This window comes from Acomys minous (assembly GCF_964271855.1).
Source record: "Acomys minous genome assembly, chromosome: 13".
In the NCBI taxonomy this organism is placed as follows: domain Eukaryota; kingdom Metazoa; phylum Chordata; class Mammalia; order Rodentia; family Muridae; genus Acomys; species Acomys minous.
The window spans coordinates 32,030,812-32,056,902 of NC_140495.1; the positions used below are offsets into that span (position 1 = coordinate 32,030,812).

At 47.7% G+C, this 26,091-nt stretch overlaps 1 protein-coding gene across 1 annotated transcript; it reads right to left on the minus strand.

Moving 5' to 3' along the window:
• Window positions 1–3,962: 3,962 nt before the first annotated feature.
• Window positions 3,963–24,767, minus strand: CTSH (cathepsin H). The gene is made up of 12 exons (XM_084752253.1): window positions 24,604–24,767; window positions 19,257–19,288; window positions 18,126–18,231; window positions 17,084–17,154; window positions 15,478–15,582; window positions 15,135–15,221; window positions 14,310–14,365; window positions 12,544–12,625; window positions 11,682–11,750; window positions 8,128–8,234; window positions 5,046–5,171; window positions 3,963–4,365 (listed from the first exon to the last, which is right to left on the minus strand). The coding sequence occupies exons 1-12, from the start codon at window positions 24,686–24,688 to the stop codon at window positions 4,290–4,292; spliced, it is 1,002 nt and encodes a 333-aa protein (XP_084608379.1). The 5' UTR covers window positions 24,689–24,767; the 3' UTR covers window positions 3,963–4,289.
• Between the last annotated feature and the right edge of the window lie 1,324 nt (window positions 24,768–26,091).

Below are 26,091 nucleotides of genomic sequence, written 5' to 3' on the forward strand. Positions count from 1 at the left end.
TTTTCTATAGGAACAACTCAAACTTTTTGTTTTAGGACATTTCTATATTTTACTGTCTTAAAAGTAATAGCTAGGTGTGATGATAAACAACTGTAACCCAGAGTTTTGGTAGTAGGATGAAGGAGGAGCTCAAGTTTTGGGCCATCTTGGTCTGACACAAAGCAGTAAATAAAGTCAGACCTTTGTTTGCGGAGACAGGGTTTCTCTGTGGTCCTGGATTTCTTTCCTGGAACTCATTCTATAGAGCAGGCTAGCCTCTGCCTCCTGAGTGCTGGGATTAGAGTCATGGCCCCCACTCCCCAGCCCTCTACTCTCTTACTCCTTGCTTACAAAGCATGTTTATTGGTAAGGCAGAACTAGGAAGGTGGCTTGGAGGGGAAGGATGCTAACCCTGAAAACCCAGTGACCCATGTTCGAACCCCAGAGCATAAATGTGAAATCCCAGCACCCTTGTGTAGAGAGAAGGTGGAGATGGAGACAGGAGAACTGAACAGCTTGGGAGGAGCTTTGTAGGCCATCTGCCAGAGAAACAAAAGGCTTTGCTTTATTTAGCAAAGTAAAAACAAGAGTCAATTCCTAGACTCATAAAACTCAAGAGAAAACAAACAAACCCCCAAGAACCTGATTGGCAGTATTTAGGTATAGACTGTATGAGTTATGGCTTAAGACTGAAATGGCTACATAGACTCATTTGTTTGTTTAAACACTTGGCCTCTAGTTGGTAGCACTGCTTAGGGGACCTGTCTGGAAGTAGGCCCTTCCTGGTAGACTATCCCTACTTCTTATGCCATGCTTCCTTACCTGCCAATAGGTAAACAGGTTGTGTCACAAGTTCCTGCCACCATGAACTGAAGAGTCCTATTCATCAGGCTTCCTTCCCACTTTGAACCATATGCCTTGAAATTTCCAGCTGGAGTAAACTACAATGAAGAAGTGTTTATGGAGAAATCAAGTTGTAGGCGTTAGTGATGCTACTGGGAGCAAAAAAAGGGGGGGGGGGAATCCTTAAGAAAATGGGTTTTGGCTTCTCAAGGTGGTGTACACTTGTAATCCCAGCACTTGGGGAAGCAGAGCCAGGCGGATCTGAGTTTGAGGCCAGCCCGGTCTACAAAGCAATTCCAGGATAGCCAAAAGCTACACGGAAAACTTGGCTCAAAAAAAGAAAAACTGGATTTGTGGCACACATGGACACCACGGTACCTTGCTTGCATTAGTCTGTCCTAAGGATCGGTGATAGATTTTAGGTTTTGAAATTATTTTCTCAGAATTGGCATTCTTGGCTCTTGTTTGCTCTCATTGCATACTCTTAGGCCTTTGTTGAGCATAACTGTGCCGTCTTACACTGCTACCTGTCTCCTGGTGTTGGGAAATGAACCCAGGTCCCCCAGAAGAGCAGCCAGTGCTGTTAGCAGCCAAACTGTCTCTACAAACCCCAGTGCCTACCCATACTAACATACAAATTCTGAAGCTCAGTACCTGTTGTCATCATCTTGTTTCAGCCAGTATTGTTTGGGCTTTTACCCTTCTTGAGTTTGCTTTCATATGTTGTTGAATGAAGAAAATCATGGTGAAGAGCAACACACTACTTTCCAGGCATTACACATAAGCATGTATCTATGTTTAAAAGTCTGGAGACTTACCCTTCAGCCAGCATAATAGACTGTAAACTGAAAGAGTACACACTGCAGAATACCAAGACATGTAAGAGAAAGTAGTGTAGCTTTGGGCATATATACATGAGCAGGAAAAGACTAAAACCTGAACGAAAATTCATCTGCCTTTAATCTAGATAATAGGATATGTATAGTTTCAAGATAACTTAAAGGGCAAGACAGAAATGACACCACCTACTGTTATATAAAAAGGAAGCCCCCTACCCTAAAACAGGGCCCCAAATCTGCTCATGGAATTCCAGAAAGCAGCCAGCACACAATCTGGAGCCCCAAGTTCGCAAAAATGGGCAACTTGCCTTAACTTTGTAGTTTGGAAAACCAGTTTATCCAAAAAGTTTCTGGGCTAGACATGCACCTTGCTCAGTACCACCACTAGCAACACCACTGGACTACAAAATCTGATTCTCAGACTCTGCACTGTGCTCCTGTACCCTCATACTGAGCCTAGGATTTGGAGATGTCAGCCTTTCAGACTAATAAAGGTTTGTCTCACTGTTTTGACTTGGAAGAAGATATCTAAGGAATAATTGAAAGAAAGGAACAAAATGGACTTAACGACCAATAAAATAAAGTCATGGTACTACATCAGTATTAATAAAACCACAGAGTGGTACACATTTAATGCGGTTCAGTGGGGCTGATTCTTGCCATGTTTCTTTAGAAGTCCTTTTAAAGCTTTCTGTGGCAGTTCATGCCTTTAATCCTGAGACAGACGGGGTGAATCTGTCTTTGAGGCTAAGCTGATTTACATAGCAGTAACAAGTTCCAGGCCAGCCAGAACTACAAAGACTGTCTTTTAAAAAATCAGCTGCGTGCAGTGATGTGCGCCTGTAATCTCAGCACTTGGGAGGCAGGGGCAGGTGGATCTGAGTTGAAGGTCAGCCTGGTCTACAAAGTGAATCCAGAACAGCCAAGGCTACACAGAGAAACCTTGCTGGAAAAAATGAAAAAAAGGCCAAAGTCCTTAAAGTTGGTGCTGGAGAGAGATGGCTTGGCTGCTCTTCAAACGAACTAGGTTCAATTCCCAGCGCCCTCACGACAGCTCAACTCTCTGCAACTCCTGTTCCAGAGAGTCTGACACCCTCACACAGGCATGCATGCAGGCAAAACAGCAATGTACATAAAGTACAAATAATTTTTAGAAAAGTTCTTCAAGTTGTGCTTATGTTGACCATGTTTACAATAGTGGTATAAATGGGGGGAATCCAATATCCACCATGATTACCTCAAGCTCCTTGCATCTTACAGGAAAGGAACAAATCCTTCATTCTTCAGAAAAGTCATTCTGAAATTACCATTTTTAGGTGGTATTAGGGATTGAATGTAAAGCCTTGTATATCTCTCTTGGAAAGCTTTATGCCCTTAAGCTGTATCTCTAGCCCTCAACTATTAAATTTATTTCAAGTGTTTTCTTAGCATCTATTGAGATGCTTATACAGGTTTTAATTTTTTTATTAATTTGGTATATTATTGATTTTCATATATTGAGTCAACTCCTTATTCCTGGAGTGAGTCACATTTGGTGGAATATACAGCCCCTCTTGCTGTCGGTCCATGCCCCCCACCCCACCCTGGGTTTTCTCTGTCCTAGACTCACTTCACAGACCAGGTTGGCCTTGAATTCAAAAAGAGATTGCCTGCCTCTTCCTCCCTGAGTACTTGCTCTTGCTGGTATTTTATAGATGCTTTTCACATCTTTATTGATAAAGGGCATTTACTTAATTTGTGATATCTTTTATCTTTGGACTAAAGTTTATCTTTCCCCCTGAGTGGGAACTGCTAGGGTACAACGATGTGCCTTATGACCCTTAGATCCCCAATTATTCTTAAGTTCTTAGCTTTCAGGAGACCCAAATAACATGGTAGATGGTTTTTTTTTTTTTCATTGAGACAAAGAGCAAAGCTACAGCTGTCTGTAGACAAGACCCTGGAGCCGAGAGGCCTGTAGAGTAGCTTCATGGAAGGGGGGGGGGTGCTTGCAGAGGAGCATAAGGCCTGTCCAAAGAAGGGCTTTCTGAGGAAGCCATGGGGCACCCTTTCTAGGAGCCAGAGTCAGTGAGGCCACATAGGTGGGATTTGGGGTCTGCCCTGGCTCTGCCACACCCTGGCCCCATTATCTCCATTCTTCCTCCTGGAGTTTGGAAACAGCAGAATCTCTAAACCCACTTTTCCTCCTGGGATCTCCATCCGGCTGGCACCAGCACCCCCACCATACTCCCCGCTAGTGATGCCTTCTCTGTTGTCCATGGAGATGGAAAGGAATGGCAGAGGCCTGGGCCCAGCCCAGGGAGGTGTTCACTGTGCATTTATTGAATCCACAACATAGAAAAGGTAGTCATTGGAGCACTCTACATGAAGAGAGCTGGAAAGAGAAGATTCTAGGTCCATGTGGATTTGAGTGAGTTAACTACATTCAAGGCACATGGCTGGTTTTGGTGTCATATGGGTGGGCTTGTTGCTGGTTGAGTTCTTCCTCACTATTTTAGGCTTCCAGGCTCAATGCAGAAATGAGAGGGCCTCTGGGTGGATTTCCCCACTGTTTTCCTGGGCAGGATTTGTTATCAAAGGACCGGTTCTTCATTTTGTTTGCCAACCAGTTGCCTATTTGGCCTTGGCTTATACCTTGGGGATAGGGTAGGAGGCACAGGCTGCCAGGCCACACATGTTCTTCCCACGCTCGATGAGAAAGTACCTGGGCAGAGAGAAGGGATTAAGGACTGACTAGTGGCAATTAAACCACAGAGCTTTCTAGAATATTCTTGTGCAAACCAAGACATGACTACAGGGGTTAGGCTCTCTGGATTTATTCACAGAATAGCTACCATAGGCTTATTTTACCAGTAGGGAATGACTGGTGTCAACTACTTACTTCATTTTTCTTGCATAAGATTCTACTCCACAGAATTGATGGAGCTTCCCTTCTTCCCTCTGTCCAGGCCCTCACATAACTAACTACCTAACCACCACTAGGAGTTCCTAAAAATAAAAAGATTCCTTTTCAGGTCTGTCTGTTCATCCTGATTCAAAAGAGGGGCTGTCACTCAATGTAGCAAATTCATTGCTTTTCTCAGACCTTTCCAGTGGTTGGTTTTGTCCCAGCAAGATGTTGAGGTCTGGCTGTTTTCAACCTTTAGTTACAGACCAACCCCATTAAACCAATTGGTGTCCTGTCCCCTGCAGACTTGTTGGACCTGGGATCCTATGAGGGCTCTTGCTAACAGGGCCTTGGCATATGAAGGTCCCATATCCATGTTCCCCTTTCCTTGGGGTTCCTTAGAATGTTGAACTTTGAGGTGGAGATGCCTTGCACCAGGGAGCTCCTCTAGACATGAACAACATGTACCCCAATAGTAGAGCCCGCAGGCTACTTACCCATTTTGCCCCCATTGGGAGCCCCAAGAGTTTTTCACAATCCAGTAGAGCAACCCATTCTGTTCTCCATAGCCAACAGCCAGGACTGCGTGGTTTACTTTATCTGGGGTTTTATGACAGGAAGTACTAGAAATGAAAATGGAATTTATAAAGGCTTGTAGTATAGGATAAAGAAAAGGACTGTCAAAAACAACAGGGGCTCTCTGGTGCTATGGAGACATGGTTTCCATTGGAGGGAGGATGGAATGTTGGGTGTCAATCAGCTGTGGCTCAGCCCTAATGGCAAAGAATGAGTCCTCAGTCTTTCTGCTCCAGCAGTCTCCACATGGTATTTGGCCGCACTCCACAGCGGACACTTCTGTCTCCCAGCAAGGAGAGGAGCCCCTTGCTGCACTTCTCTAGGCACCAGTGCCCAGCTAGAATTCAACCTACTGGTCTGTTGCCTCTCTGTTCCTTCTCAACTCTACCTGTGTCACACACCTATAATCCTCAGTCCTCAGAGAGGCAGAGGCAGGTGGATCTTTGTGAGTTCAAGGCCAGCCTGGTCTACAAAGCAAGTCCAGGATAGCCAAGGCTAGAGAGACACCCTGCCTTGAAAAAATAAAAATAAAATAAACCTATCTGTACTTATGACAGGTATGTAGGCTTGCCATTTAGCCTCTCTGAGAAATTCCATGAGTTCAAGAGGACAAACTGCAGCGGTCATGCATTGATTCAATAGACATGGAAAAAAGGATGTGGTGGCATAAAGTCTTTAATCCCAGTACACAGGAGGCAGAGGCAGGCAGAGGCCAGCTAGCGCTATCAGAGACAAACCCTATCAAACAAAAAAACGGAACAAACAAATCCCCAAGGGCAGACAAATAAATAATAAATAAATGGACATGGGGTTGTCACCAGTTTGTGTCGGGTACAGGGTAAGGTGCTAGGCTACAGGCAGTAGGACCTGCCTCTGCTCTTGGAAAGCTTTGATTGGCAGAGAGGTTGCCCTGAATTGGTTTGAGTGATAGGACAGTGAGGTGTAGGGGATAGGATTCCCCAAGGAGCGGAATCGAAACCAATGTGGTAAGAAGTTGAAGAAGCTTCCTTGAGGAGCAGGGGTATATATGAAACTAAAACCCTTCTTCATGACTAGATTGAGGGAGTCGAGATAGAATGAGAAGAAGGGAGGTTTGGTGGCAGACGAGTGCAGAGAAAGAGGGGAGCAAAATTGGCAAGGTCCCATATAGCGGAGTGAAGGAAGGCCTTGGATAATGGGGAGACCTTGCTTCTTGAGACCCAAGTCATCATAGGGCTGGGGAGATGGCTCAGTCAGTAAAGGTGTTTCCCACACAAGTCTTGAGGATCCGAGTTCAGATTCCCAGAACACATGTAAAAAGCCAGTTTACTGTCATTAATTCCAGTGCTGGGCAGGTGGAGACAGACAGACAGACTCCTGGAGCTCATTAGCCAACCAGCCCAGCTGAACCATCGAGCACTAGGTCCAGTGAGAGACCCTGTCTCAAAAAAGTGATTGGGGAAGACCACCTCAGGTTGACATCTGGCAACCACATGCTTGCACATACATGTGCATTTGCACCTGCATAGTTAGGTTGACTTCTGGCCTTCACACGCTTGCACATGCACACTTGGACACACTCACATGAATATATGTATGCGTACATTTTCATGGCCAGAAAAGCACTTCAGAAGAAGGAGTTGGGCTGGGTGCAGTGACCCACACCTGTAATCCCAGTGCTCTGGGAGGCAGAGGCAGGTGGGTCTCTTGAGTTCAAGGCCAGCTCAGTCTACAGAGTGAGTCCAGGATAGCCAAGGCTACACAGAGAAACCCTGTCTGGGGGCGGGGGCGAGGAGTCTGGGTCCAAATGGGCAAGGGGCCAGGTGTCTGTCTATCGTAGAGGAGACAAATGTCAAGAACCAGCCACTGAGGAAGCTTCTGGAGATGATGATGGTGGTAGGAGAGGAGAGTGAGCAGCCTACTGGGGCTGTGGCTTCTCCCTCAGCAGCAGCAGGGCTGTGAGTTAACAGACACAGAGACCTTAAAGGAACACTGGGGCTGGGCGCAGGGTTGGATGTCCCAATGGCCACCCAGGTTGAATTGGCAGGGGCCTTCAGATCTAACCATGAGTCTAATACTTGGAAGAGGTTTGGTGGGCCACATAGTTGGCTTATGGATTTATAGCTGTATCTGACAACTGCATAGAGGGCTGAGGGCAAAGCCCTGAAGAACAGGGACATTCTGGGGGTGACTAGAGAACAGAGACTCCTTGCTGAACTCATTCCTGTCACCAAACAGGAAGGCTAAGATGTGTGGGTACAAGAAATCCCACATTAGACATGCTAAGGGGGGACTTGGGACAACTCAGTAATAAAATGTCTGCCTACTGTCCACGAGGCCCTGGGTGCTTCCGAAGAACCAGATAATGAACTGTCCAGCACAGAATTCTGGGGTTTGAGAACAGCTACTTTTCCTCATTTTCTTTCTTTCTTTCTTTCTTTCTTTCTTTCTTTCTTTCTTTCTTTCTTTCTCTTTCTTTCTTTCTTTCTTTCTTTCTTTCTTTTTTTTTTTTTTTTGAGACAGGGTCCCATGCAGACCAGACTAGCCTTAGCTCACTATGCAGCTGAGGATGACCCTGAGCTTCTTTCTGGTCCTCCTGCCTCTACCTCCTTACTGCTGGAATTATAGATGTGTACCACCACACCCCAGGATGGGGTGTATGCTAGGCAAACGCTCACCAAATAGACTGCATCTCTCTCCAACCCCATCTTCAAATACTTGACTATGTTTTCAAACCTTAGTTTTCTTGACTGAATTAAGCACTTTTGTAGATGACCACAGAGCTCTGAGAATGGATTTTGGCCTTAGGTATGACTTAGCTACCACGGCTGGGCCTGTGGCATCTTTTGTGACCTCCTTTTACTGGGATAGAGACTTTGTCCCTGACACTCAGAGCCACCAGAACATATGATAAGTCTCAAATATAATCTAATTGGGAGTCTAGGCTGAGCCAGAAGCCATATGCTGGGTTTAAGGAAACCCAATCTTACACACTCCCTTCTGCATCCCAGGACCCTGGCTTACCTGGAGTAGACACCACTTTTATACAACATGAAATCTTCAGTCACCTCAAAGGCAAAGCTCACAGGGTTGTACAGTGCCACAGCCTCCACCATGGCGTCTTCATCATTCTGCAGACAGACAGAAGGGTTGATAGACATGCGTTGGCCTCTCCCACCTCCCCATCATGCTTCTGGCCTGGTGCCTTAAGGTAGGGGCTAAAGTTCCGGAGCTCTTGGAACTCAGCCATGATGCAGACCCCACTTGCTTCTGCAGAGTGCCAGCACCTTTGGATTGATTTTTGTTATGTTTTGAGAGAGTCTCATGTGGTCCAGGGTGGCTTTGAACTTGCTTTGTAGCTGAGGATGACCTTGGCTGATCTTGCCTCCTACCTCCCAAGTACTGGGAATTCAGCCTGGTACTACCTTGCCTGGCTTGGATAAATTTTATCTTTTAAAAATCCTTTTAAAACTGCTTATGGTGGCACACACCTTTAATCCTAGCACTTGGGAGGCGGAAACATGTGGATCTTTGTGAGTTCAAGGCCATCCTGGTCTATGTATTGAGTTCCAGGACAGCCAGAGCTATGTAATAGACTGTCTCAAAACAAATAAACAGTGATGGGAATGGAAGGTAGGATTTTGTTGTTGTTTTCTTTTTTTGGTTTTTCAAGACAGGGTTTCTCTGTGTAGACTTGACTGTTTTTGCCTTGGACTCACATCAGTCCGCCTGCCTCTGCCTCCCAAGCGCTGGGATTAAAGGCGTGTGCCACCACCGCCCGGCAATTTTTATTTTTTCCCATTTTTGAGACAGGGTTTCTCTGTGTACTCTGGCTGTCCTGGACTCACTTTGTAGACCAGGCTCGCCTCACACTCGTGCAGGTCTGTTTGCCTCTGCTTTCTGGAAGGTAGCATCTTGAAAACATGTTAGGCATGTTGTACATGCGATGTATGCTGCTAGGCCTGGCATTTGTGTGGAGATCAAACCTGAGGATCAAGTGTACCTGCATGCTAAGCAAGGGCTGTCTGATTAAGCTGCATCTATAGCCTATTTGGGTTTTCAATTTTTCCTTCCCAAACCAAACGAACAACCTCGTGGCTTCAGCCTTTACCCTCACATTCTGAATGTCCGGGACGCTCTCATTTGTCTCCCTGACAACCTCACACACAGCTTGCTCATTCATTCTCTCAGTCACAGCCTGACCCCCGAGGCCAGGACCTGTGAGTGATGCAGACACGAGCATGGCACTCTTGCTTTCACGCCTAGTGCTCCACATCCAGGGTGACAATCTCGAGAGCTTCACTGGTGGAACACAGATCTTACAGATCCACAAACAGCTAAGACCAAAGCCAGCCAAGGCTCTGGGTCGCCCGAGTAGGACCTGCCACCTCAGTGTGGGAAGGCAGAAGGGAGCCATGGGAGCTTCTTGGAGGCAGGGGGAGAGCATCAGCCAGAAGCATCTGGTAGACCCCAAAAGCCTTCCTCCAGGGCAAGGTGGGTTGCTCCTACACTCATGTGTTTTAAAGCACCCCAGTTGGGGAAAACTGAGAGAGGGGGTCATAGTAAGGAGATGCTTCAGAGCGAGCATGAGACTGGAGGCTCCTGAATTGAGGCCAGAGCTCAGAGAAGGGAAGTAAAGTACAGGAAAAGAGAGAGAGAGTACAGTAACCAGCATGTCCTCCTCACTCAGGCAGCGAGTTCCTTCCAAGCACTGCTAGATAGAGGTCTTGGGAGCCTAGGAGATCACAAAGGCCTGCTCACACTAAGGGCCAGGACCTCATGGCTGGCACTGTTTCTACAGCTGTCCCTTGTCCCATCTGGGAGTTCTAGCCTGCTCTCTGGGCTCTTCCCAGGCTTCGACAAGACTCTTGCCAGACTTGGTGGATGGGTTAAAAAGCATGTTTCTCTTCAGGAGACAATAACATCTCTATTACCAGATGTGGGCTGTGTTGCTGAAGTGGTAAACCTCAGTTCTGGAGTGGCATTCCTCAGTTCCAATCCAGCCCCACCTCCTAGCTCCTGGGCACATGGTTTGGCTCCTTTGAGACTACTACTCTCAATTACCAAATGAAGGTAATAGCCACATTCATGGCCTAGGTTATTTGGAGATAATGCCTGTCATGAGGCTCTAGGCTGTGGCTAATCACTCCCACCTGCTATTACTATGGAGAACTTGACATGCCCTTCAATCAGATGGCAGCCACTGTCATTACATAAACTACGTACTTGTGACCCCCATCTTTTTTTATGGGCACACGCCCCCCTCACTTACACATCATATCTGCACACATTACGGAGGTTTCTCACCTCCTACGCAGTCCTCCCAGACTGAGCGGGTACCTATCAGACAGATGGGGTCATTCACACATGCTCACGTGTTCTCTTTGAAAAGCAGGGTATGACTGTGCTGCGGAATGCCGTCCTTCAGGTACAACAGCCTTTAGCATCTCAATCAGAGTAGCTCTGATTAGACCTAACAAGATTTGACTTGCTGGGGTTCCCTCTTAGGAGGAGGGGAAAGAGAGGGTCATAAGAACATCACCTGTGGTTCTAGCTACTTCCCCCCACTTTGAGTCCCTGTCAAAGCTGTATAGAATTCTGTCCCGCATCCAGGTGGTCTCTGTAGGTGCTAGTGTACACAGGAGGTGGCATGTTCCTTACTATGCAGCTATGGGAGGTTGTCATCCTCTCTAGAGTGAGACATTTTGGTGATACAGCCATTTGGAGGTTACTCATGTTCCTGCAAGTCACCCCAACAGACTCATGAGTTCACCAAGCTAGACTTGGATGCAGTGCGGTTGCTTTGGTTTGTTGTTGGTGTGAGCAGACATCTATTAGTTTCTCACTGGGTAAAGTAAATGTGTTCCCCTATGTACTCAAGATGAGGTGTGACATAACTTATGTCACCCCTCAGCCTGGGTGTTGAAGTGAAGCCAACAACACAGGATGCACCCTGCCCCACTTAAACCACAGACAGGTGACAGGAGACACACTATACCCTTCAACTTTGAGGATGCTCATGGCCACAGCAAAACATAGCCTGACCTGACAGACTGACAGGTCCATGCTCCTCATCTTCCTACATCTGACCTGCGTGCTCCATCCTCTAGCGCAGTGGTTCTCAACCTGTGGGTCTCCCCCTTTGGGGAAGTTGTACGACCGATCCTTCCACAGGGGTCACATGTCAGATATTTACATTATGAGTCATAACAGTAGCAACATTACAGCTATGAACTAGCAATGAAAGAATTTTACGGCTGGGGGTCACCACAACACGAAGAATTATGTATTAAAGGGCTGCAGCATTACAAAGGTTGTCCTAGTGGGATGATGGTGGAGACGATCACTTGCATTTTAGATGAGAAAACAGAACCATAAGCCTCATATAGACTTGGCACTCAGGACCCAGGGCACCGCCCACCCCCGTTCATGCCACGATCCCTTTCCTATCTCCCAGCAAACAGCCTTCATAGTGAGCAGGAGTGAGAAGTAGCCCAGACTCCTCCATCAAGGATGAGCTGCCACAGGGAGCTGCTCCTGGAACACACTCCTTAGCTAGAGATGGACCCAGTACTCACGAGTGTGATGTTGGCGACATCCTTGACGAATGCGACAGCTTTTTTGGGGTTGAATTTGCAGGGACCATCCTATTCAGGACCGAATAGGGAAGGGAATACAGGTTAGAGATGCTTAGCCTTTGGCCGAGCTCTCATTTTCCCCGTGAGTGTTGACAGCATTTTTTTTTTTTTATAGGCGCCTGCATGCATCAGAGCCTTATTGACAGTGCACGCCAGAAGGGCTTAAAGTATCCTTGTCCTCAAGATGTTTAGAAACCGTGGGCAGGAAACAGTTCTGTTTCTGCCTGGGACAAACGCATAGTGCTTGGTCAGAGCCCAAGGAAGAATGTGAGCCAGCTTAAGGTCAGAGAAGAGAAGTTAGGACCTATGTAGCAGTGTTGAGGCAGTCCAGGGAACTGGGTGGAGATTACGTCGCAAGACAGGAGGGGGACCTGGTTTGTGGGAGCTAGAAATTGTTGGGCACAACGATCAGAAAGACAGGCCTTGTGTGAGTGAAGCAGATCCCGGGAGCCTCTAGGCTGCTCTGACCAAGGTAGGCCGAGCCAGTCAGGGAGACCCACGGTGAGGCCAGCTAGGTGGTGATGAAGGGAGGCCAAATTCTAGATGGCGGTGGTGACACAGGGTGGACCGACGGAGTCACAAAGGAATAAGGCAAGCTGAGTTGAGGTGGGAGGGTACTGCCGAGGGGCATTCAAGCAAGAGAGATGATGCTATAGGGGCAGGAGTGACAAGAGGTCCCCGGTAAGAGCAGAGGGTACAAGCAAGCACCATGGGGGCGCAGATTTGAATGGCAGCAGGGTGTGAGGGGGACAAGGGTGAAATGGAGTTGAGAGGCGACATAGCCGAGATCACCCACAGTTACCTTGCCTCTGTAAGGGTAGGTGTCTTCTCCCATGATGCCCTTATTGTACAGGATGTACTCGAAGGCCTGGCTTGGGAGACCGCTGCAAAAAGAACACATACGTAAGCGGTTCTGGGCCTGGCCTCACAGAGGGGAGTGGTCATCTGTTTGGAGCTTGGTAATGTTTGCCCTTGGCTTGGATCACCGGGGTCTTGGTGGGGCACATTCCAGTGGCAGAGGTCTCTGGGAGGTCTGAGAGGCTCTGAGCCACTGGTGCTCCTCTGGGGCAGGGACCCCTGTCAGGAGAAGCAGACAGCCTCTCAGGAGGCAGAAGGAGTCACTGTCACCTCAGTACCATCTATACCAGGCATCCTCTTGGCTAGTGTTCCACAGACAACCTTCCTGACCCCCTCATGTCTGCCCCAGGTGGCAGCTACTACCATGGGACATTATGCCCAGGCCGCAGTCTGAATCCAGCCTTCAAAGATTCTAAAGGTCAATCTTCCCCATCTTCCTACCTCCCAACAAAACAAACCAACAAACCAACAAACTCATTCAGCAGACCTGTCTGTCCAGCCTTTGCTTTTCTCCCTATAACCTGTGTTAGCACCTGACCTATGACATGCTTACGAATGCCTTATTCAACTCTGAGGAATGTCAGCTCCGTGTTCCGCTGTCTGTTGGGTCACCTATGCCTAGGGCCACAGGGGGATATGGTGGGAGCCTGGTACTTGAATGAAAAATGGCAGTGATGCCAGGACCCAAAGCAAACAGACTTCCAAAGATGCTGGGGCCCCAGCATGTCCATGAGTCAGCCTCTTGCCATGGGCCGTGCAAAGCTGCACAGAGGAAAGAGATGAAAAGAGAGGTGAAACTGAGTCCCCTGGTGGATCCCTGGCTGTAGCATCGATCAGTCCTGAATCCCTGGACTCAGGCTAGAGACCCTGCTAGTCACTGCTGCCAGAGCAGAAGATGGCGCATGAGATGTCCCACAGAGCAGTGAGGACAAGGCTGAGTCTGACAAGGAAGTCAGGGCTGAGAACATGCTCTGGACGACCCTACGGGCCTTTCTGCAAGCACCCAGAACTCTTTCAGAGATCAGCTCACATGGACAGAGAGAGACGGGCTAGTGTCACTGTGGAAATGGGACTAGCTAGTTGCTAGTAATTTATTAAGAGGAAGGCTGGGAAGCTGGCCAAGTACAGTGATATGCATGGACACATTTCCCAAACTCACAAAGCTCTCAAGAGGGTGGGGCAGATTGTGCTTCAGGGAACTTGTCTAAGAGCCCGTCACCTCTCCACATGTGAATCTGGGGTTTGGAGGGCGATATGTTTCTTCCTCTATCGATACTTTCTTTTCTGTTTTTTTTTTTTTAAGATTTATTTATTTTATTATGTACACAGTATTCTGCCTGCATGTATACCTGCACACCAGAAGAGTGTACCAGACCTTATTATAGATGATTGTAAGCCACCATGTGGTTGCTGGGAACTGAACTCAGGACCTTTGGAAGAGCAGCCAGTGCTCTTAATCTCTGAGCCATCTCTCTAGCCTACCCTCTATCGATTTTTTGGCCACTTGTCCAGAAGCTTAGGTGACCAGTGAGGCTGACCATGCTGAGCATGGGGCTCAGTGGCATCTTGGGAAGAGATTCTTAGCCCTGCCCCTTCCAGCCGTGAGACCCTTTACTTCCCTAGAAGCATATCCCTAGATGGGAGGTCATGACTCTAGCAGCTGCTAAAGGAAGGAGATGAGAAGGAGTGAGCTCTCCTTCTAGAACATACCCTTCGCAGCCATGATTGTTGAAGTTCTGGGCACAGTCCACCAGCTGCTGCTCAGCCTACAGGAAGAAACACAGACCCTGTGAGGAGACGGCTGAGAGGCCATGGAGGTGCTCCTGTGAGGTGTCAGCTTTCGCTAGCTCATTCACCTTTGTGGCCCAATTGGTCCTGTGTGGTGATGATCCTGAAAGTTCCCCCAGGGGCCAGGCCACATCTCTATATCCCAGAGTGTCTGCCCTGCAGTTGCCACATATTGGGAGGGGATCAAAATGACCTGGCTCTCCCACTTAACACTTGTCCTGTAGAACACAGGTCGAAATGATGCATCTCATGGTATTACACCAGAGGAAGAGGGGCAGGCCCAGAGACACTGCTCCATCCCTCCTCAGCCCAGCCTCTCATAGCTATACTGAACTTGCTCTACCTCCCTTTTCCCTACACAGTGGGACAGTTCCTTCACAGGTGTCACCCTTCTTGGGGATTAGTGGGTAGACAGATGAAGATAACCAAGCATGGGAAAGGGCCCCGTATCTAGAAAGATTGTCTCCTAGGCAATATCTACTGTTCAGAGCTCATCTTGGTGAAGTACCCGGCTGAAAAACGGAGGAATGTGATGGACACCCACACCCACTCAGGAAGGAGCCCTTGGCACAGTCCTTCACTCTGGGAAGCAATTAGTTGAGATTCTCAGGCTAAATAGCCTCAAAATTGGGACGTGAGATCCAATGGAAATAAAACTCTTGGCTGACCCCATGAATGAACCAGAAGGTCCAGGCCCAGTGGTGAGAGAGGTGGTCTGTAGGAGATGGCTTATGGCTGACTTCTTACCAAAGACAGCATTTTCCCACTGGCAATAGCCACAGCAGACTCCAGGGCCCCGGTGGTGGAGAAAGTCCAGCAGCTGCCACAGGCTCCCTGGAGAGGACACATGAAGCAGAGGGAATCAATAAAATGTGCCCTCATGACACAGCTCTACTCACCAGGGTGGGAGGGAACCTTAACGCAATGACATCCGGAGTCTTGCAGAGGAGAGGACAAGAGAGATGATGGGAAAAGACAGAAGGAGGGATATCCCTTTAGAGATGCTGTGAGCATCTGAGTTCTCCACCCCGGTATGATGTCTGACCACATGGCTGTTTTGGAGGGGAAATGTGGGAACTGCCATGCATACCTGATTTTTCACTGCTGAGACGAAATGGCCTTTCTTCCGCCAGTCCATGGAGGAAGGGTAGGGGCCAGTGCCACGGAGGTAGTTACTTCTGGTGGCGGAACAATTCTGAAACAACCGAATACATGATTTTCAAGGAAAATGTAATTAAAATGAAAAGCTTTGAAAGGAAATGAAAGGTCTGGGAGATGGCTCAGTGGGTAAGCGCTTGTGCACAAAGGAGAGCCTGAGTCCTCACAGCTGTGTGACTCTGTAACCCCCAGTGCTGGGGTTGAGGGGAAGACAGGCAGGTCCTGGGGACTTGATGATCAGCTAGTCTCGCTGAAGGGGTGAACTCCAGGTTAAGGTGGAAGCTGGGTGTGGTGGCACACACCTTTAATCCTAGCACTCAGGAGGCAGAGGCAGATGGGACTCTGGGAGATCAAGGCCAGCCTAGTTTACACAAAGAGTTTGAGGACAGCCAGGGCTACATGCTGAGACCTTGTCTGAAAAAAAAAATTGGTGATGGGACTGGAGAGATGGCTCAGCATTCAGCAATTAAGGGCACTTGCTGTTCTTCTAGAGGACCCAGGTTTTGTTCCCAGCACCCACATTAGGTGATTCAACAACTATAACTTCAACTTCAGGGCATCCAATGCCATCTTTTGCCCTCCATGGGCACCCACATAATGTGTGTATGTGTATGTGTGTGTGTGTGTGTGTGTGTGTGTGTGTGTGTATGTGGCAAGACACATACACATGCACACCTAAATACACAAAAAAATAAATCTTAAAAAAAAAATAAGGTGGAGAGCATTAGAGGAAGACAGGGATGCGAACCTGTGGGCTCTTCATATGTACATGTTCTGAGTAGGCAAGTGCACACACATGCTTCCACCCCACACATGTATCCACCACATACACCACACACACACAAACATATGCATCAACCACACACAGGCATATACGACACATACTCAAGTACACACACACACACACACACACACACACACACACACACACACACACACGGGAATGAGAAATGACAATCTGCGCACGCCTGTAATCCCAGCACTCGGGAGGCAGAGGCAGGTGGATCACTGTGAGTTCGAGGCCAGCCTGGTCTACAAAGTGAGTCCAGGACAGCCAAGGCTAACACAGAGAGACCTTGTCTCGAAAAACCAAAAAAAAAAAAAAAAAAAAAAAAAAAAAGAAATGACAATCTGAGTGTGGTGGCATCCACTCAGCACTTTTGAAGTAGATGCAAGAGGATGAGGAATTCAAGGCTAGCCTTGGTTACACATCAAGATGCAGGCCACAGTCTTACTACAACTTGATGTGCCACAGCTGGTTAATATCGATGGGGAGCCTGCCCTTTTCTGAGGAGAAAAAGAGGAAAGAGGGCTGGGGTTGGGGGGAGGGGTGGGGGCTGAGAGGAAAGGAGGGAGGGGGAACTGTGGTCGGGATGTGAAAAAGTCCCGACTGGACTGAGGGGTGCTGAGAGGTGAATCTTGCTCTCTCAAAAGTATTCAGGGACACCCAAGGCGTGGCTGGGACAGGACTGAATCTAGCTGGAAACACAGCAGGCTTAATGTTTATTCCACAGGTCTGAGTGAAAAGATCCACTAACCTGAGGCTCTGACCAGAGGTATTTGTGTTTTATTTCAGCAAAGCTCATGTCGGAAAACTGGTTCAATGCCACTGAAAAAGAGAAGGAAACACAAACCAGACAAACCCACAATGAAATAGAGGGGCATGGTGAATCACTAATAAACAAACAAACAACAAAAAAACAAGAACCCTTGTTCACTCATCTTCTTTCTATTTATAGTCACTACAACTTGGCTCCAGCAAAATTATATATATACATATATATATATATATGTACACACACACACACATATGATTCAATATAGCAAGGTCAACTGATACTGTGCCTCTGAGATGCTTGGGCAGACAGACACACCTCAGAGTTGCTAGTGGGTGTAGCCTAGGCACCCACTGTTTTAGATTCCCATTGTGAGACTGTCGAATACCCAGGTAAAGAGCTGTTCTACCCATGCACGTGTCTTCCCAGCTGCACTGTATCCCGTGTGCACTGCAAACCAGCCAGTTCAACATTTGTCAGTTCCACTTGAACCCAAGTTAGCCCCTGCTCCAGAGCGATGTGCTAATACTGGACAGGCACAGACAGAGCATCTGTTTTTTCTTTCAGTTCATGTTTTCTGCCCAGAGTCCTTTCCCAGAAACTGCAGTGATCACACTGGATGTGTTCCTAGTGACCGGGTGATCGCCGTGACTGCTCATGGACCCAGAGCAGCCTGAGAGGCAAGGCCTCACAGCAACCCAGACAGATCTTGGCTGTGTGTGCTGTACCCTCAGATGACCTAGGGGTGGGGCAGGCAGGCCTTCTCCAGAATGGTTCGTAAGTTTCACAACCCTCACAGAAAGTTAACAGTACGATCTAAATGTATATCCTGCACTGAATCTGAGATTCGCCAAAGACATTCTCAGTGAGGAGTCTGAGTTTCTGTGCAACACCACCGTTAGCCCTGAACGGACCCTCTCACCAGCCTGTGCTGTTTAATTGTTTTCTTTCCAGATCTGAGCTGTTCCCACCCCTCCTTCTCCCAGAGGCCTGGAGGGGGAAAAAAAAAAGGGCTTCCTGGTACTTTTAAATGTGTGGTTCCTCTGGTTGTGAGCATTCATCTTCTTCCAGTTGTTGGCGAACGTCTGCAGTCTGTGGTTGTACTCCTCTGAGCTGTATGTCTTTTGGTGCTAAAAACAAAACACACCGGCAAGTCAGGAGAATAGGTGAAGCCTACCAGAGGGAGTTTTTGTACAGATTCCTCGCCCCGCCCCCAAGACTCCTCCAGGGTGTCCCATATGTAGGTGGTATCAAATGTCTGTAGACAAGACAGTCTACAGATTCCTACCCCACCCTTCACTTCCCAAGTGCTGGGATGGAAGGCATATGTCATCATCATGCCTGGGTTACATGGCGCTGGGGATCCGTGCAGGGTAGGCAAGCATCCAGCCTACTGAGCTGAATCCCCAGTCCATGGAGGTTTTCAGTCGGCCACTATCTCAAGACAGATCTACAGTTAGGTGGGACCCTGTTCTTGTTCTCTACTGATAATATCAGGAAGTTACAAAGAAATCCTTTACCTCCAGGGACCTGTGGCCATGCAATGAAGACCACGCAACTATCAGGACATCAGTTAGGAAGAGTTCAAGAGAGCTCAGTGAGGAGACCCGCCAAGAGGAGGTGGCCTCTGGATACCACCACTCATTGCTGAGCCAAGTGGATGGCGGGACCCACCATTTTATTTGATCTTTTTGTTTTTTTTTTGTTTTTCAAGACAGGATCTCTGCATAGCCTTGGCTGTTCTGGACTCGCTATGTAGACCAGGCTTGCCTCGAACTCATAGCGATCCACCTGCCTCTGCCTCCCGCCGAGTGCTGGGATTAAAGGTGTGCACCACTGCACCCGGCTTAGGACCCATGATTTTAAAAACTGCACATACTCGTGTTCACAAGAGATTCTGCAGCCATTATGCAAGGTGCTCTGAATACAAACTACAACAGTGAAACAAAGGCAGGAAAGGCTTCCACTAGGCTCCTCACTCAATTTAGAAGTTTAAGTCACTGTATCCTTCCTGGAGTTCGGCCAGTTCAAAGCATGAAAAAGACCCACGAAGGAGCAAGGTTGGAAAATTCCTCTTTTGTCTCAAATCTGATACAGTTTAGTTTGCTAACAGGAAGCTTTGTAGCAAGAGAAAAAGAAGAAGTTGGCCACTGACCTGTTTCATCCATGACTTAAAATGAAGCTTTTCTGTAAAAAATAGAAAGAAAGAGAGAAAGGAAGAAAAAGAATTAGGTCTGCACATGCCTAGTGATCATGTTGAGTCTAAAGCCAAGTAGGGCACTGGAGAGCTGATTTGCATTTTAGTAACTACTTAATTTTTTATTTTATATTATTATTAATTTGAAACATGGTTTCACTATGTAGCCTTGGCTGGCCTCAAACTCAGAGGTCTGCGGGCCTCTGCCTCAGAGTTCTGGGATTAAAGGTGTGTGGCACCACATCCAGCTGATTCGCATTTGCAGAATACCAAAAAGGAGGTTGATATGGGTTCGTTAAAACTTGAGTGCAAAAAAGGAACCCGAACCCTTGCTGCTTTGTTACCACAGACATTTTGAGAAACTGCTATTTATGTGTGGTGTATGGGGGAGGTGTGCACGCATGCGTGCACATGCGAAGGGCATAGTTGGCTTTGGGTGTCTTCCCCTCTGTCTACCTTATTTCTTGAGATGGAGGGTGTGGGAGAACCAGAAGCTGGGGTACTTGGCTATACAGGCTGGCTAGAAAGCTCCAAGATGGAGCCGCGCGTGGTGGCACACGCCTGTAATCCCAGCACTTTGGGAGGCAGTGTGGTGATGCAGCTGTCTTTGAGTTATTTCTGGTTCTGTAATTAACCTCTCACCACACTCCAGTAAGTAATTCATCCATTCTGCAGCCAGGTGCAGTGGCACAGGCCTGTAATCCCAGCAGAAGCAGGCGTATCTCTGTGAGTTCGAGGCCAGCCTGGCCTACAAAGTGAGTCTAGGACAGCCAAGGCTACACAGAGAGACCCTGTCTCAAAAACAAAACAAAAGGAAAACCTCACTGGTGCATAAAGTTGGATGTTGGTGGTATTCATTGGTTCCCTGTATGTGGTCAGTAGACTTTTTTTTTTTTCCTAGCCAGAAATATAATTTTTAGGGAGCTAGGAATCTTTTCTTGTTTCATGGGGTGCAATTTATATGAGTCTCTTCAATCTTGAAAATTCACTGAAATTCATGTTTAATGATTAGGGTACTTTTGCTGTTATAGTTCAGTGTAAAGTTAGTTGAAATCTTGGGCACACACTCCTCACTCTCCTGAGAATTGGGGTTACAGATGTGTACCACCATTCCCAGGAACTTTTTTTGGCCTTTGCAGTGTCTGTGCTTACTGATTTTTACTCGTCTCTGTACCTTAATGGAGCCACAGGTAGTGGGAAAGGAAATGGGGTTGGTGTGTCTTCTGTAAAACTTTATAAAACTAGGCAAACCAATTGTTAGTGGATTCTAACCTTTCCTTGTACATAACTTAAATTTAAATAGCTGCACAAGATGTGTTCCAGTGTACTTTTTTGTTGTTTTTTCGGTTTTTCGAGACAAGATTTCTCTGTGTAGCCTTGGCTGTCCTGGACCCACTTTGTAGACTAGGCTGGCCTCGAACTCACAGTGATCCACTTGCCTCTGCCTCCCTAGTGCTGGGATTAAAGGTGTGCACCACCACGACAGGCCCAATGTGCTTTTTTAAAATAACGATTTATTTACTTTGCCTCCATGTACACCTGCTGGCCAGAAGAGGGCACCAGATCTCATTATAGATGGTTGTAAGCCACCATGTGGCTGCTGAGAACTGAACTCCGGACCTCTGGAAGAGTACTCGGTGCTCTTAAGCTCTGAGCCTTCTCTCCAGTCTCCTCCCTCCTCCATGTACTGTTAATGTTTTACATTATTATTTTTATTTTTTACAGTATGTATATATGTACACCTGAACATAGCACCATGAGGATTCTGGGAATTGAACTTAAGGTATTAGTCCTGGTACCAAGCAAGCACCTTCACTCTCTGAACCATCTCACTGGCCCCTTAGCATCAAATATTGACATTTGAAATAAGACCATGGCTAGGGAGATGGCTGAGCAATGAAGGCACTGGTCGGCAAGGCAAGAGGACTGGAGTCTGGGTCCGCAGATCCTACTAAATGACAGAGCACGGAACGCTAATGTGTAATTCCAGCTGCGGGCGGCAGAGACAGGGCACGCCCACAGGGCATTCAGCAGCACCAGCCTTGATGTAGAAGGTAGCAGAACAATCAGGGAAGGTCCGTGAGGTTGACCTTGGCCTCCACACACCCCTGTGAAAATGTGTGCTCACACACGAGAACCTATATGCGTACGTACATACGTGCATATATCGCCCCACATAAAACAGAGTTGGATGCCTTGCTGGTCGTGGAGGCACAAGCCTGTTAATTCTAGCACCTGGGCAACTGAGGAAAGAGGATGTAGAGGAGTTCAAGGGAAGCCCGGGCTACATAAAAGACCTTGCCTCAAAACACACCATCAATAGCAACAACAGAAGAGTTGGATATTTTACTTTTTATTTTTTATTTTTATTTGGTTTTTGGTTTTTCGAGACAGGGTTTCTCTGTGTAGCCTCAGTCATTCTGGACTCACTTTGTAGACCAGGTTGGCCTCAACTCAGAGATCCACCTGCTTGTGCCTCCAGAGTGCTGGGGTAAAAAGGTGTGTGCCACCAGGCCTGGCTATTTTACGTATCATTTTCTCCTTGAACACCTATCTTTCTGTCTCACAAAATATATATTAAATCACCTCATATTAGGCTGGAGAGTTGGCTCAGAGGTTAAAGGCACTGACTGCTCCTCCAGAGGTCCTGAGTTCAATTCCCAGCAGCCACATGGTGGCTCATGACCATCTGTAATGTGACTTGATGCCTTCTTCTGGCCTGTATGTATACATAAGAATTAAATAAATAAATCTTTTTTTTTTTTTTTGAGACAGGGTCTCTCTGTGTAGCCTTACCTGTCCTAGACTTGCTTTGTAGACCAGGCTGGTCTCGAACTCACAATGATCTGCCTGCCTCTGACTACCAAGTGCTAGGATTAAAGTCATGTGCCACCACGCCCGGCCATAATAAATATATTTTTTTAATCACCTTATATCCTTTTCTGCAACAACAAACATCATGTAAAGTTATTTTTGATCCCTAAACATTAAAATTTTATTCTAGATTGAGCAATAATCATAATTATTATGAAGACCTTGATTTTTTCCCCCCAAATACACTTTACACTATGAAAAGTCCTTGTTAAACCTAAACAATGTAAAACTTGAGTGGAAATACATCTTTTGTATGTGTGTGTTTATAACAGCTTCTGGCTATACAGCCCAGGGTAGCCTTGATCTCGTGATCTTTAAGCTTTAACTCTGAGTGCTGAGATTACAGGCAGGCATCACATCACAACACAACACAAACGGGCAGTTTGAGAGTAAAGGATCTGGACGGGATTCTCTGACACCATCTGTGTCCGGGTCATTTGGAATGACTCCATGTTGCCCCAAGGGATTGCCAGGGACCCGTGCCAGCACAGCAATGCAGGTCATTGCTATGTGGCATTTATAGCTTGCTCTGAAAGTCCCATACCTGCTCCAGAAGCTCAGCCAGGGCTTGAGCAGGGCACAGGGGATTCCACACCCTGGCTAAGGGCCTGCTGTGGCTAAGGCTTTCAGAGAAGACAAACGCCAGCCTAGGACCAGGCTCTGCAACGGGCAGAAGTTGATGGCTGACCTGTGTCTCTTATGGGGGTTTCCAAGCCAACAGGAGGGGAGAATGCCCCAGAATTCCTCAGAATGTTGGTGGACGAAAACACACACAATCCATCCCAAGCTTACTTAAATGAAATCCGTTTCACTATTTTTATTTATTTATTTTTTTACATGTGTCTGGGTGTGCAGTGTGTGGGTATACCGTGTACTCACAGAGATGCCACGTGTTTTCCTGTCACACCCCACTTTACTGAGGCAGGGATTTTTAATTGAACCCAGAGCTCATCGATTTTAGGTCATCTAGCTAGCCTGTTTACACCAGGACCCCCACCCCCACCCCCATCGTTGCCTGAGATACTGGTGGCTGCTCTGCCCGGCCAGCTTTTACATAGTTCGGGGGATAGGAATCTGGCTCTCAGGCTTTCCGTACTAAGTGCTTTTCCCACTGAGCTATCTCTCTAAATGGAATGGCTTTATGACTAGGGCGTGACGAGCATACGCCTGTCATCTCTGTAATTGGGGGGGACACAGGCAAGATGGTCATGAGTTCAAAGTCATCCTTGGCTACTTAGTGAGTTTAAAACTGAACAAACAAACCCAGAAAAGGGTTGGAGGGCTTCACAAGGTCCCATCCCTCCCTGAGGATTTATAGGCAGTTAATAGTTGCTGGGGGAAAGAAGATACATTTCCTCTAGTGGTGTAGCCCCTGGTAAGGTGGCCATGCTTCTGTGACTAGCCCTGTGAACCCAGAGAAGGGGGAAGTGAGGGTGGGGGTAGGGGGTGCTAGTTTCTAGACTGGTTTCGCTGACACCATCTGTGTCTGGATCATTTGTTATGGCTCCATGTTACCCCTGGGGACCCCCAGGGATCCGTGCCAGGACAGCGACGTTGCAGGTCATTGCTATGTGGCACTTATATGAAAGCTGAAGTATGATCAAGATGTTTTATACATCTATGAAAATGTAATAATGAAACCTATTAAGTATAATTAATTTAGGCTAATAAAATCATTCACAAACGGGAAGTATAGTTTTGTGTGTCGTGCTGAAAGACCGACAGCGGGGCTAAGAAACCACAGACCACCACCTACTCTCGAGCCAGGGGCTTTGATTGAAAGGCGCTTTACACTTAAAAGTGGTTGGCACGTGCAAGCGGTGGTGGAGGTGTTGGTGGTGGAAGATCAGCTGCACTTGAAAATCATTTAACTTCTATCCTCACTGTCCATACATAAACATCGGTTAGAACAAGCTACCTGTGGCTGCTTTCGTCCCACAAGCGCGCCTTTAGGAGTTGCTGCAGAGACCAACGTACTACAGTACTAAACTATTTATTAGGTAGTCTTCTGTTGCTCTTTGCCAAGAGTTAAGGCCACTTTTCCGTGCCAGCTTTTCCTGGCACACTACACACACTACAGTTAAAACTGCCGAGGGTGAAGGGTGTTCCTCAGGGTAGGGAGTCACCCCCAACACGCCACAGCCGAACAAACAACCAAGGCAGGGCGATCCCCAGAGGCCAAGCCCACAGAAAGAGGTAGTACAGGCTGGGACGTCCCGCTCCCCGTCGCGGGGCAGAAAAGTTCTGTGTTCCCTGCTGAAGGCGAAGGGCAGAAGGGGCTGAGGGTTTCTGTATCCAGGCCTGGACCAGAGGGACCCTGGGCACTTGCCGGCCTGTTCCCCGAATCACGTAAGACACGGGTCCCCTCGAGATTACCCCGGAGGTTCTCCATTCCTCCTGCGGTGCCCCCGGAGCCCTGCGCCCCACTTACCTATGGCGTTCACTGTCAGCTCCGCGGTGGCCCCAACACTCAGCAGCCAGGCCCCGGCGCACAGCAGCGGCAGCGCGGCCCACATCGCGGCTCTCACTGCCCGGGTCCGACGAAGCGCCCTCTGGACCGGTCTGTGGGATGGAGGTGGAGCAACGCTGGCCTCCGCCTAGGCGGCAGTGAGTGGTTCCTCCTCCCGCCCCCTGCTGCCACTGCACTCTCGTTCTTTTCTTGGGATGAAGGGGTCCCGCCTGGCCCTGATGACTTGTCCTTACCTAGTGGGAGGAAGCACAGCTGGACTCCCAGTTTCCTGTCTGCCCCCATCTCCGCAGAGGTTTCTTTTTTTTTTTTTTTTTTCTTTTTTTTGGTTTTTGGTTTTTGGTTTTTCGAGACAGGGTTTCTCTTGGCTGTCCTGGATCCACTTTGTAGACCAGGCTGGCCTCAAACTCACAGCGATCCACCTGCCTCTGCCTCCCGAGTGCTGGGATTATAGGCGTGCGCCACCATGGCCGCCCACGGAGGTTTCTTGAACCATAGCTCCCTGGCCTTCCACGGGGCTTGGAATGAAGGAACGAGAGGGCGGTCCTGACTGCTCGCTCCCAGCAGGCCTTTGTTGTACCTACTTGGCCGTTTTCTTTATTTTCCAAGTCTGAAGGAGGAAATGGATGCATTTAAGGTTGGCTTTGCGAAATAAACGGAGAAAGCACGTTTTGAACTAAGGAGCCCTTGCCAGGATTCCTCTCAAGGAGAAAGGGGAATTCGGGCAACATAACACCATGCCCGGTGGAGGCCAGTTTATTCCCACTTGTCTCTCTGCCCTGCCAAATGGCACGGGTTTTTTGTTTTTGTTTTTGTTTTGTGTGTGTGTGTGTGTGTGTGTGTGTGTGTGTGTGTGTGTGTGTGTGTGTTTTTACTTCCTATTTAACAAATGGGAAAACTAAGGCCTTAGGACTAGATGGGTAGTTTTCCCCATAGGGCGTCTGAGCCTACTGTAGCTTTCTTCATCTCCTCCTGCTCCTCCTCCTCCTCCTTCCTCTTCTCCTTTTTTAGTTTCTGAGATAGGATTTTTCTGTGTAACAGCTCTGGCTGTCTTGGATTTGCTTTGTAGACCAGGTTGGGCTTCAAACTCACAGTGTTTGCCAGGCATGTGCCACCAACACCCAGCTCTGCTGTAGGAGTCTTAATGCTGGCTCTGAGGCTTCAGCCTCCTATACATGTATTTCCCAGCAGCCCATGGCATTTTGATGAAAGCAAAATGACCTTCCTCTCCTAATGAGACTCTGCCTTTCAGGTGCCAGGGGAACAGATTCCAGAAGTTTTCTTTTTCTTTTTTTAAAATTAGGTCTAATGCAGTGGTTCTCAACGGGGGGTGGGGGTGGGTGTCCAATGATCCTTTAACAGGGACCACCTAAGACCATCAGAAAACTCAGATATTTATATTATAGTTTATAACCGTCATGAAGTAGCAGCAAAAGTAACGTAATGGTTGGA

Bases quoted from the DNA above. Each gene is read 5' to 3' on its own strand.
- CTSH (XM_084752253.1), bottom strand. From the start codon at position 24,688: ATGTGGGCCGCGCTGCCGCTGCTGTGCGCCGGGGCCTGGCTGCTGAGT. The intron at 14,366-15,134 runs GTAAGAAGTCAG...TTCTTCCTGTAG, and splicing joins GTGGGAAAATGCTGTCTTTG to GCTGAGCAGCAGCTGGTGGA. The intron at 12,626-14,309 runs GTATGTTCTAGA...TTCTTTTTGCAG, and splicing joins AACAATCATGGCTGCGAAGG to CGGTCTCCCAAGCCAGGCCT.